Below are 13,528 nucleotides of genomic sequence, written 5' to 3'. Positions count from 1 at the left end.
TAAAAAGGAAAATATTTTAATTTGGGGGGAACTAAATAAATCAATACATCCAAGCTTCTGGCCTCTAATTTGGGGTAGCAGCAACGTCATTATCCTGCTGCCTTAGGCTCAGGCTTCTGGAAAGATGGGGAGTGGAAGTGAATAATGCCCAAAGTATTTTAAAACCACAAACACACCAAGGAGATTCCTAACCCTTTTAAAACCCTGGGTAGCACCTACCTATTAAGTCTAATCTGGGGAAAGGAAAATATCAGAAAAAGAAAAATCAGGCTGAGAAAAGTATGTTTTGAACTCCTCCCCTGCCCTGGGGAGGGGGCTGGAGGAGCTATAGGGTCTATAGGCTGAATGCAGGCTGAAAGGACTCTAATGAGTGCAGGTGAAGAGGGGCAACAAGGAAATGAAGACTGCAGGCCAAAAAGACAGTGCCAGGTGGGGCTACAGCCCAGGGCCCAATGCTCTTTTTCCAGGCAGGGCTGCTGAACCCTCCTGTCCAGCCCCATGGACATCCAGAAGATGCAAAGTGGCTCCCTGAGCCCTACAAACCAAGATCTGGAGTCCAAGAGGCTATCTTCACAGATGGAGACCCTATACCCCCACCCCCAGCCTGGAATGTCAGAGGCCCAGGTAGCTGTAGCCTATAGCTCCCCTTGGAAGGATGGGGTGGGGGGGCTGGCTCAAGAGGGGCAATGGGGGCCTATGGTTGAGCATCAACCTATGAACCAGGAGGACATGGTTCAATTCCTGGTCAGGGCACATGCCCGGGTTGTGGGCTGGATCCTCAGTGTGGGGCATGCAGAAGGCAGTTGATCAATGATTCCATCTCGTCACTGATGTTTCTATCTCTCTCTCCCTCTCCCTTCCTCTCTGAACTCAATAAAAAAATATATATTTTTAAAAAGAGGGCAGTGGGGTTCTTCCTCTGCCCTTGAGTCCTCCTGGGCCTGGGACAGCAAGTGGAGCTCCTCTAGGGCAGGTAAGGCCTAGCGGTTAGGAGTTAGGGCCTACTTGAGTTCAAGTCTTGGCTTTGTCACTCACTTAGCTGGGTCCTCTTGGACAAGTCACTTAAGCTCCTTGAGTCTCACTTTCCCCATCAATAAAGTGGGGATAACAATATTAGCACCAAGCAGTTGTTACGAAGATTGAATAAAGTAGTGTATATGAAATACCCATAAAATCAACATTCAGTGAATGGATTCCTTAAATCTACAATACCCTGTACCTACATTTCACTTCCTTCAAGGCCAATCTCACCTTGGACCCCTAGGTTAGTGTAGTGACAAAGAGCAAAGGCTTTGGAATTAAACTAAAGTGTCTTCGAATCCTGGCTCCACTACTTACTAGTTACCTGACTTCAGGTAATTACATACATACACATTTCTGAAAATAAGAATGATTTAGCTTGGCTGGCATGGCTCAGTGGTTGAACATTGACCTATGAACCAGGAGGCCGTGGTTCCATTCCCGGTCAGGGCATATGCCTGGTTGCAGACTTGATCCCCAGTGTGGGGCGTGCAGGAGATAGCCGATCAATGATTCTTTCTCATCATTGATATTTCTCTCTTTCAATCTCCCTCTCTCCTTTCCTCTCTGAAATCCATAAAAAATATATTAAAAAAAACCCAACAAAGTTAAAGGAGGTTTTTAAAGGGAAAAAAGGGTACTGATCACTATAGTCTCAGTGAGATCCAACACCTTTCCCCCCGCCAAGTCAGGAAATTCAGGATGAGGTATGAGGTTTCTGAGCTAGGGAAAAGAAGTGGCTCTCCCACCTCCTTCACAATAGAGGCTACCTTCGCTTCTCACACAACTTCAGCCTCATTCTATACTATTCAGCCAACAACACAATCAAGTGGGAAGGAACTGCCTCCCCTCTAGACCCAGCCAAAACTCCTCCTCTAGGAAGGCTCTAAATAAAGGAATTCTATAGCACTTGATATGTAGGCTTCACCTTTTCCTATAACTTCACAGTTACCAATATAGCATTTGTATACCATTGCCTCTGGGACCTGCCAGGGATAGCGTCAGAAAGAGCCCAGGCAGTGGCCCTCACAAAGGGACAGCCAACTTGACTGTGGGAACCGACAAGGCAACTTCCTGAGTTCCTGTGCTAAAGAAACCCCACCATCAGTTCAACCTAAGTGCAGGGGTGTGGAGAGAGAGTTAAGAGATTTAAGTTTAACACAAAACCCAACAACCACCCCATATCAGCTCAACTATTTATAGCAAGCCCTCTCTATGCCTAAAATGGAGAGACCATTGGTCAAATGAATCCAAAATGGCACCAAAAAACTTCTAAATATCATTGCTAGGTCTCAACTCACTTACAAGAGAATGGGATCAGCAGTGCAATTTCTCCTAAAGTTAACCCTAACACGTGGTCAGTTTTCAACAAGTATTTATTGAATGTTAAATAAATGAAAGAAAGGCTCATTTCAGTCAAGTGACACTTGGAGTTATTCAAACCCCTTTATCTGTCTGTACCTGGGTTATGCCGGAAAGCTCTCTGACAGGAAGTCCTGGCATCTGGGGTTCTGGTCTTAGCTCTACCAGTAACTGTCTATGTGACCTGTGGTAAGTCACAGTACTTAATTTAATGAGTGAGTGCAAGTGGCACCGGCTACATGATCAATATGTTCCTTTCAGGGATATCATCCAACAGACCCTGGGTTTTATAACAAACTAAAGGCCCAGTGCATGATTGAATCATGTACGTGTAGGGTCCCCTACACGCTTTCGCTTTCGATCGCGGGGGAGCTGGGCGCCTGTCCGCTGGTGCACCAGGCCTTTCAGAAGCCTCCAGCTCGGCGGAGGCTTCTGAAAAGCATGGTGCCGGAGCAGACAGGCACCCAGCTCCCACGCTTCTGATGGTCCGAGGCGGGACGTGAGCTCGCTGCCCCAGAGGCCCCTTCTGCTCCGCAGCACAGCCATGGCGCAGACGCTGAGCCAATCGGCTACCCCGGCCACCCCGAGTCCCGCCCCCTGTGCCTCCCGCTGGCCCAATCGTGGGCGTAGCGAAGTGATGGTAATTTACATATTACCATTTTATTAGGTAGGATAATCATCATGTCTGAATTTGAGCAAAAAAGTACAATGCTTTTAGTCATGTTGGAAGAGCCAGGTAGCTGTAAATGGACAGGGGCAGCAGGCTTGAAGAAAGTGAAGGAGGCCCTGGACAGTGTTTCTCAGTGGTTGGAGCGTCGGCCTATGCACTGAAGGTCGAGGGTTCAATTCCCAGTCAAGGGCACATACCTGGGTTGCAGCTTCAATCCCCAGGCCCTGATCATGTAGTTGTGGTAGGTAACTAATTGATGTATCTCTCTCATATAGATGTTTCTCCCCTCCCCCCCCCCGCTTCCCTCCCTCTCTTCCACTCTCTCTAAAATTAACGGAAGAAAATATCCTCAGGTGAGAATTAACAACAACAAAGAGTCGGGCTGAGGTGGCTCAGTGGTTGAGCATCGACCTATGAACCAGGAGGTCACAGTTTGATTCCCGGTCAGGGCACATGCCCGGGTTGCAGGCTCAATCCCCAGTGTGGGGCATGCAGGAGGCAGCCAATCGATGATTCTCTATTATCATTGATGTTTCTATCTCTCTCTCCCTCCCTCTTCCTCTCTGAAAGCAATAAAAATATATTAAAAAAGGAAAGTGACGAGGCATGAAATGTCAGGGAAGTAATTCTACTCCAGGTTCCAGAATTGTAAAACCACTTCTAAATCATGGCCCCCTCATTTCCTGGCCCATGGTGGAGTGTGAGCTATCAAACTCACAATTTATGAACTGAGTAGCAAATTCCCTAATACCAGAAGAAAAATAAACACATGATTTGGACAGCCAAATTATAGAATAAAAATGGCAAGAAACAAGGCAAAGGAAGATGTGGGGAAATGTTTAAACTCATTATTAACAAAAGGAATAGAAATTAAGTGATACTGAGATACCAGTTTACAATGATAAAATTATGGAATGTTTAAATGAGATGTGTTTAAATGTTTAAATGAGACATGCAGCAAGCTCTCTGAGACACTACTTGGCAGGACAAACTGGGACAGCCTTTGTGTGAAGCAATTTAGCCATATTTGCCAAAAGTCTTTCAAAGAACACTCCCTTTGACTGAGTAATTTCACTCCTAGGAATCTATCCTAAGGAAATAATCATAGATATGTTCACAGATTTTTTTAAAAAGCTCATCATGGAATTATTTATAATAATGACAAATGGGAAACTCCTAAATGTCTTAACAATAGGGGAAGAGTTATGTATATATTATGGAATCATGAAGAAATAATTTCTAATGATATGAAAAATGCTAATTTAAAAAAGCAGGATTACAAAACTATATTCATAGTTGAATTCCAGTTATGTTTAAAAATATACATGCATGAAAAGGACTAGAAAGAAATACACCAAAACACTGACAGTGATTATTATACCTTAGTAATGAGGTTATGGATGATTTTTAAAAATCTTCTTACTTTCTTATACTTTCCCAATTTTCAATAATGGACATGAGTTACTTTTAAAATTAAAAAGCACATTACAGGAATGAAGGGAGGAAGAGGTTTGTTTATTTTCTAAGTTTTCCAACTATTTAGAAGTAGAAAGGGACATTTGAGAGTCCAATGGTTCTCAACCCTGTCAGCTCCAAACCTCCCTGGGTATATACAATGTTTTGTAATAAACCCTTTGCCACCCTGAAAGAAATTTCATAGTTATTATAACCTGCATATACACATAATTTCCAGAAGAGCAGTATAATACACTAACTATAATATAAAGGAGAAATAAAGGGAAAGTAGTTTATAGTAAAATAATATGTATTTCAATATGTAAATGCCTGGGCAATACTATACTTTAAGTCAGATGCTTCCACTTACATATGTAGATTCACTGTGGATTCAACTGCTACAAAGGAAGATGAATACAGGTACATTATATTGGCAACTTAAAAATCCATGAATGGCATTGCTATTGGTGACACGATTTTCAAAAGTCACAAATGTTATTAAAGTTTTGAACAAAATAAAGTACCATCTTCCCTGAATTTACACAATGGTTGCATTCCTGGAAATTCACTGTATATATTAAAACTGCAAAAACATGTTTTGTGTTTATTTGTATAATAATTAGGCCCAGTTAATTACACTAGGTTTTCCCACTTCCATTGATGTTCTATATGCCATTTGAAAGTTTACAGATACAGATTTTTAGTTCCCATTCTCCGTTCATATTTATTCGGAACATAAAATCTACAATGACTATCTTTTTTTGCAAGTTGGGCTTGCATCTTTTAAAGGTAATGATAGTCACAATTTTAGCCTTTGATACTATTTCTAAAACCTATCACCTAAGAATAGCAAGCGATGGCTAGAATGTCTTCTCAAAACTGACACAAATGTTTTTTGAATTATTAGAAACATTGCTCTTCTTTAATAGCACCAAAGCACGAAAACAAATTATCATTTTTAAAAAACTATTTACTGTGATCACTTGGTGATTCTCCCTAGCCTGGCCCCAGCCTCAGGAGTATAAAATAAACTGAGCTGGAAGAAAAGGACTAACAGGGCCAGGCCATAGAGAGAGGGATGGGGGCTAAGTTGCTAGGTTACCACTTAGCCAACCCAAGTGGTCCCAGAGGGGTACCAGACACTAGACAAGCTCCTCTCTCTGCCCCACTAGGCTGAAAGCCCACTCAAAGGAAGAGGGTCAAAAGGTGGGGGAGGGGGCCAGCCACTCATGCTAGGCACAAGTAAAGAAATGAGACAGAAGCACAAAGAAGCACACATCCCTGTATTTCTAAAACCATTCAAGTCTTCTTCATTAATTGGCTTTCCCCGAAAAAAAAAAAAAAGGGTTCTTTATTAAGAAATACCAGAGAGTGAAAAAACCACCACACATACATATTTGTAGGTTCACACACAAATGCAGAGATTTACATATTAAATTGCATTTAAGTTAGAAAATAGATTTAAAAACAAAATACTTTTTCTTTCCCCAAAAAGGTAAAGCAATTTGGTCAGTAGGAAAAGGGCCCTTGGGATAAAGGCAGGTAGGTTAGCACAGGAAGAATGGAATTTAGCTGCTATAGAATTAGAACCCACCACTTGCCCCTGGGGAAAAAAGCAAAGGGAGAGCAGATGCCTTCTGCTAGGGCAAGGAGGGCCCCAGAGCCAAATGGACATGAAGAAATGGCCCCAAAGAGCCAAACCCCACCAACCCCGAAAGGTTTTGGACCTGTACCAACCATCCTCACCTGGGGAAGGGGGGTGCATAGGAAACTGAAGGAATGCAAAGGAAGGGAAGAGACGGAGAGAATGCAAGCCATTTAAAAAGACCAATTCTTCAATCTCCCCTCTGATCAAAACTCAAATGAAGGACAGTCCCAGATGGTGCATGGTATGAATGGAATAGATCTTCAGGCCAAGGTCTTAAATACAGAAGAGTTATATAGGTAAAGAAAGAGAGCAGGAAGCATGAAGAAGCAGAAAAATAAAATATATTATTTCATACAAGAGATAGATTTCCGTGTTGACCCTTCACCTTAGAAAGAGAAAGCTCCTCTGACTGACGTAAGGGTCAGCAGAAGAGTGGTTGAGGTAAGTTAAGGGAGGAGAGAAATCCGTCCTAATCCAGGAGAGAAGATGGGCTGAGACAGGATGGGCTCAGAAATGACTAAAAAGAGATTCATTTGAGTGGCAGGTTAACTGGAAAAATCTAATAGCTTCCAGACTCTCCAGTGTTGGCATTATTTTGAACTAACTAAAATGTAACTACAAGGACTGAGAGAGCCAGAAAGAGAATGGTAAAGTAGAGGCAGAGAAGAAAGGAATCCGAGTCTCTCTCTCTCTCTCTCTCTCTCTCTCTTTCTCTCTCTCTCTCAACTCAAATCCTGGTATAAGAAAAATAAAAAGATAGAGAAAAGTCTGGAAGCAGCCAAATTTCATTCATTCTGATTAACTGGAAAGAGTAAGATAAGAATTGGTAAGGAGTCTTGATTATAGACCACTTAAAATGAAATATATACCATCACTTGTAAAAGATCACTAACAAAGTATTTCCCAGGAGAGGCGCTAATGTGCCTCCTTTAATAACCAAGACTCATTTACAATTAACAGCATTCATCTGCATAAACACAACATCTCAATAAAGAACTTGTTCTCTTAAGTGAATATACCCCCAACCCTCCCCATCATGTTAACATTGTATAATGCCTTTAAAGCCCTTTCTTTAGAGTCCAGAATAAGGTGAGCATCGGCCCAGAATGTAGTAGAAATCTATGGAGAGTTTGGGAGCTATCTCTCCCACTCAAGGGTCCCCCAGAAAATGGAAGTATGGGTAGTAACTAGAAACCCCTTCTACCCCCACCCCGATCCCACCCTACCACACAAAGACACTCACGCCCCCATGGTGATTCTTGAAATGGAAGGGGAAGGAGGAGGCAGACAGTCTGCATTGGACACAGTTTAATCACTTTCAAATAGATTAAAAGTTCTGATTTACACGTCCCCCTCCCCGTAAGTCATCCAGACAGGACCCTGGCTTAGAAAAACACAGGTGCTTTAGGAAATATAGCCACATATAATACATAAATCTTCTTCCCTGAAATAGAGCAGGTCCTGAGCAGAGCTGACGGGGTGTGTGGGGGGGTCACAGCCCGCACCCAGGGTGAAGTGGCTCTGGGACTCTGCCTGTGGAAGTGGAAGTGCTGGAAGAACGAGGCTGGCGGAAGCCCCTGGTGTGGTTATCAAGCCCGAGGTGGGCCAAGGCCTTAGAGTGGGTCACCCGGGAGGGCAGCAGTGCTGGGCTTTCCCTCCTCACTCAGCCGAGGCCTACTGGAAGTACTAGTTGTCTTTTTTTACTTTTTTCTTTTTTGAGGGGACATAGGGAGAGAGGAGAGGAGAGGAGATCCTCTCTGTGCCTTGGTTTCCCCATTTGTGCATTCAGGGCCTCTGCAGGCCTCACACAGGGAGTCTGGGGGGTGTAGTGTTTAAGTGAGCACTCGGGCTTATTCTGAGGAGAGGAATCGCCAAAGTGCAGACTTTTATTACTGCCATTCCTGCTCCTAATAGGAGCAAGAGTCAGAAGGAAAACAAATTAAATGGGACTGGTGAGAAAGGAGGAGATAAGAGACAGAGAATACAAGGGGTGATGCCATTGGCATCTCATGAATTCTTATTGAGAATAGCACAGGTATTAAAAAGTTTCTGGGTAATCTATAAGACATGTAAATTGTTATCTATACTGCAACTACTTACATATCTCTAACTGGAAAAGAGTGGGGCTTGGGGGTTAGAAAGTGGATGGGGGACAAAGGAGAAACTACACGAATAAATACAACAAGTGGAAGCTACCTGCCCCATTCCTGAAAGGATTTATGGGCAATGTTGGCACTTTGTAGCCAGGAGAATCCTCCAACCCCACTCTCCATCCTCTTTAATTATGAAGCCCCAAGAATCCAGTTAGGATTCCCTAGCCAGAGTTCTCTGTGACCACCTCTGGACTCGTGCCATGCAGCGGCTGGAGAGGATCTGTGCCAGTCTCAAAAACCTTTAACCCCACAAATGGACCAACCACGCCAAGCAGGAGAGCTAAGATCTGGAGGGAAGAAAGGGGAGCCCTAGAAGACTCCATGGAAAACTAGTGCAGGGGCCCAAGAGACCCATTTGTCCAGTTACCAGAGGTCACTGACATCTTCTATGACTGCCTTGAGTCCAGGAAAAAAAACAACAAACTTGCAGCAAGAAAATGCCAGTGTGCAATTGGCTGAATAAAGATCAAAGAAAAACAGCTTACTTGTTCTCTGTCTCAGGTTTATCTTCTCCCCTTAAATCTCTCACAGCCCTAATTAAACACAAACAAAAGTCTCTTCCATAGATGGGCTACTTGTCAGCTTCAGCTACCTCCTGTGGTGGCTCTGGAGGTTCCGGGGGTGGCATCTCTTCAGGAGTGCTGTCCTCCGGCATCTCATTTGAGCTCAGATGTTCTGTTAGGGCCTAAGAAGGAAAATATATCAAATTCAATAAAAAGCCCATCCTTGCTCGGCCAGTGTAGCTCAGCGGTTGAGCATCGATCTATGAACCAGGAGGTCACGGTTCGATTCCAGTCAGGGCACATGCCTGGATTGTGGGCTCAATCCCCGATGTGGGGCGTGCAGGAGGCAGCCAATCAGTGGTTCTCTGTCATCATTGATGTTTCTATCTCTCTCTCCTTCTCTCGTCTTCTCTGAAATCAATAAAAAAATTTTTTTTAAAAAGCCCACCCTCAAAATCCAAGTGGAGATAATCAGTAGACACTGAGCTCTTCCTCTGAACCCATCAACCACACTGATGTTACAGATATGCAACCACCGGCACCAAACTCAGAACCAAGACCAAACTATTCTTGTCTTCTCAGCAGAGTGAAACTGATGTTTCTTTGAATTCTATTCTTAACTGTTATGGAGAGATGCTTCCATTAGTATTCATAATAATACTAATAGAGACCACAGATCATTACACAGGCCCCTCTCCTTCACAAGAGAATGTTATAATGTACTTGTCTAACAAGGCCTGACCCAGTGGGTCTCAATCTTGTTTCTGCCCTAACACTTGGCTCTCTAGAACAGTGATTCTAAACCAAAGAGAATGGGGTAGCAAAATTTTCAGATGCTATATGTTTGAAAATGCCCCCAGAGCGATTCTAAAATATCACCTTTCCCCACATTCAACTGAGAATTACTAATCTAAATTGTTATGATTTAAGACCAGACTTATCATAAACATTATATTCAAAATGATGATAATAAAATATAAAAATGCGTTTGCTGTAATTCAAAAAACAAACTTCAAAATATAGGAAAAGCAAAGTAGAGAACAATTATCTACCTTACAAAAAGCATTCGCCTCACTAGACAGTGAAGTCCTTGAGAGCAGGGACATGCTTTTTGCCTTGTTCACTAGTGTATCCTGCATCTAGCACAGTAGAATGTCGAAGAAATGAGTAGATCCTAATCTATACCGCATGGGCACAAAGATCTGAGGCAATGTCAGAGCAAAAGCAGAGACAGGGAAGCTGGGGCTATTGAACACGAAATTGCCTAACTGTATCTCTAAGGTGTAAATTTAGCCTACACTCTCCATCACCAGCTTAGCCTTAAAATCTTAAAGTTGGGAACACTTACTGGGCTCTGTGGCAAGAGGCTACTACTGGTCTCTTGAGTGCTAGGAGGTCGACTTCCACTTTCCTCCAGTGGTAAAATACCTCTTCGATCCAGCACACTGAAGGAGACAGGACAGTTAATAAAGCACTTCCCATTCCCCCCCTCCAGCCACCCACCCTCTGAACTGAAAAACATAAACCTGCCCTTTGGCAGTCTAGCCTGATCCTAGCACATGCCTCCTATCTTCCACTCACTTTTTCTTCCACAAACCAGGGCATACCACATTAACCAGGGTAAGAAACAAATGAAATAAGAATGAAAGGTCATCTCTTTAAAACAATCATCCTGCGGTCTATGGTCCATGTAGATATGGCACTAAGGTACAATCCCTGGGAAGTCCTATTTGACACCAAGAGGTCACATTCAGAAGAAGGCATCATACCAAGCAACAGGATTGGCTCGAGTTGCTCAACCCAAGAGTCCCAGGACCTTCTAGTCCCCTGAGTACCTGGGAGGCAAGGGGCCACACAGCACTTCACAGCAGTTCTTCACAATGTTGCCATGGCTGTAGGGATTCTGGACTCGATTCTTCCCTGTCCATGAGCCTTTGATCTGCAAGATAAAAGCCAAGACTTACATTAAAATTTATGTTGAAAAAAACATGCAGCATGGGAAGATGAAAAAGTTCTGGAGATGGGTGATGGTAATAGTTGCACAACTACATGAATATACTTAATGTCACTGAATTATACACTTAAAATAGTTAAGATGGTACATTTTATATAATGAATATCTTACCACAATAGGAAAAAAAAGAAATACAATGCATAGCCATGGGACAATGTCCACAACAGAGTGAAAAAAAGCAGACAACTAAACAATATGTATCTATTTTAATTTAAAAATTCAAAATATATAGTCAAATAAACAGGAACAAGTCTGGACTATAAATCATACCATTAACAATGGTGATGTATAGAAGGTAAAGTAACAGGGACTTATTTGATATGTTTGCTCATCTGTCTTTTTTTATTTTCTGCAATGAACATGGGTTAATTGGTAACTTTTAAAAAGCAAGGATTTATTCCATGCACCTGTCCTTGTCCATCCTAATCCAGAAGCACCAATTAGCCTTTAAAGATCTATGAATAGCTGAAGACCTTGTACCTCCCCTACCATTCAACCACTTCTTCTTAATTCTCTACAGGCATTCAGCTCTAAACAAAGCAGTCTGCTTTCTTCTCCACACTTCAGATTTAACAATCTCCCACGCTAGGTTTCTGCCTGCCTCAACCTCCCAGGCCCTGGATATTCAGTTCTCTAGCAGGTAACAAGAGAATAGGCTTTGGAGAAAGAATATGTGATGAGCCCTAGCCAGTTTGGCTCAGTGGATAGAGTGTCGGCCTACAGACTGAAGGTTCCCAGGTTCAATTCCGTCAAGGGCACATGCCCGGATTGCAGGCTCGATACCCAGTGCGGGGGGGGGGGGGTGCATACAGGAGGCAGCCAGTCAATGATTCTCTCTCATCATTGATGTTTCTATGTCTCTCTCTCCCTCTCCCTTCTTCTCTGAAATCAATAAATAAATATACATTTTTTAAAAAGAATATGTGATGAGAAGATGGGAAGGTTGACTCACGTCTTCATTGGTTGTCTGGTTGAGAGCCACAAGGAAAGTGTGAAATCCAGTTAGTCCCACGACGGACCAGAGTGTGAAGAAACAAATGAGTACTTCTAGAACAGTGAGGTATGTTAAGGAATGTTGAAGCCACACCAGCAGACTCAATGCTTCACCCTTCTCATGGCACCAGTCTTTACCTCTCGGAACATGTCACAAATGGCCAAGTATCCATACATAACAGATGAATTCTAAATTCGCTGGGTACATCCCTTATGACAGGTAAAGGACTCCTGTCTGTTCACTATGAGTAACTCTCTAACATCTCTAGCATATTTAAGTGTTCCTCTGTTTTTAGATTAGCTTTTTGAAGGGGATGTTTAGGAGGGGGCCAAAGCTAAACAATGCTGACCATCACTGCTAATGGAAAATCCATCAAAAAATAAACTTTATAAATGAAAAAATTGGTGGGAAAAACAGGATGTGATTTATAGAAATCCCATCTGAATTTCCTTTTCAGAAATGCAACTGTTGTACAAAGTAAGCGTTAGCGGTAACAGAAAGGTGGACTTCCAGCAAGTGACATAAGAGATATATTGAGGCATAGACAGCCCACTACAGAGGCAGGGCTGAGTGTGTGATCAGAAGGAACTGGAAGGGAGGCAATAGAGAAGGGGGTAGAGCAAAGGCCACCCTTTAAGTCTTGGTCTTCTTCCATTCTGATTGCTACTACGAAGACTACCTTTTTTATTTTTTTCCCAGAATTTAGCACTCTCTGATGTCTGAAAAATGAGATGATGGGATAACTGCAGAGAGAAAGCATGCTGGAAAGTAATTTAAGAAGGATTCACAGGGACATACTGCCAGGGGAGGATATGTTCCAGGAGTTTCTTTCAACGTCTCCAGGAAGCCAATTTTCAAGGATTCTATGAAATTGGGAGGAGTAGTAGAGAAAAAAGTTAGTGACTTTAATTTTAAAAATGCACACTTATCCTAGTACCTACTCACTTCCTCTTCCCTACCCCTTGTTACAAACTGGCAAGAAATAAGCCCTCACTCAGACAAGGGACTCACACCCCCAAGGAGGTAGTCTCCTGACCAAATGCAGGACCCGGCAATGGTCTAGAGAGTCGGGCAGAAGCCAAGCATCTGGCTCCCCTCCCTTTTCCCTAGTCCTCACTATGGGCATGCAGGGGGATATTCATTCATAGATAAAATAAATTAGAAACACCCCTAAAAATCCTCTCTCTTCACCAATCCGTGTCCTCCCTCCCTTGTTCAAAATCCAGCTGAGAACTCATCCCTTCCCAGGAAGTTGTTTTGATTAAGACCACTCCTTTAATTCCACATCCCCTCTGCCCTTATTTGTTATCTGCTTATTTATGTGTGTGTATGTGTTTGTGTACATGCACACACGTAGGTGTGTATTTTCTATCTCCCAAAGTAAACCAGGAGCTACTAAAAGGCATTTCTCAGATATAGCCCATTCTACCACTTGGCACAGAGCAGATCTTATAAAGCAAAAGAAGAGAGGATGCAGACAGCCAAAATACATCCCCAACCTTTGGGATCACCTCAGAAATGTCTAGTACTCTGGGTACAAACCAGTTATTATGGCCATGGTCCCCAACAGAGGGTCAGTGAAAAGGCCAACTCACTCAGTAAATACTGATTGATGTGAGCTGAGGTTTGGAGCCCTACTCAAGAGCAGACAGTAGTGCTTATTTCTAGCTGGTCCTAAGGCGCCTTCACAATGGTAAAGTCCCACCAGG

At 42.9% G+C, this 13,528-nt stretch overlaps 1 protein-coding gene across 2 annotated transcripts in view; it reads right to left on the bottom strand.

Annotated features, from left to right (window-relative positions):
* Positions 1–3,397: 3,397 nt before the first annotated feature.
* The window catches only part of ZDHHC9 (zDHHC palmitoyltransferase 9), a 35,771-nt gene continuing 25,640 nt past the window's right edge, over positions 3,398–13,528 (bottom strand). The window contains exons 6-10 of one of the 2 annotated variants that reach the window (XM_079765163.1): positions 12,636–12,682; positions 11,778–11,882; positions 10,647–10,750; positions 10,160–10,256; positions 3,398–8,993 (exon numbers count right to left, since the gene is read on the bottom strand). In XM_079765163.1, the coding sequence (XP_079621289.1) occupies positions 8,880–8,993; positions 10,160–10,256; positions 10,647–10,750; positions 11,778–11,882; positions 12,636–12,682 (467 nt within the window). In that variant the 3' untranslated portion in view covers positions 3,398–8,879. Of the gene's footprint in view, positions 8,994–10,159; positions 10,257–10,646; positions 10,751–11,777; positions 11,883–12,617; positions 12,683–13,528 lie in introns of both variants that reach the window. The other variant, XM_079765164.1, reaches the window with a different exon arrangement.

Source organism: Cnephaeus nilssonii, assembly GCF_951640355.1.
Source record: "Cnephaeus nilssonii genome assembly, chromosome: X".
NCBI lineage: Eukaryota > Metazoa > Chordata > Mammalia > Chiroptera > Vespertilionidae > Cnephaeus > Cnephaeus nilssonii.
The sequence above is the reverse complement of the archived record's forward strand: the minus strand, read 5'-3'. Positions and strand labels throughout refer to the sequence as shown.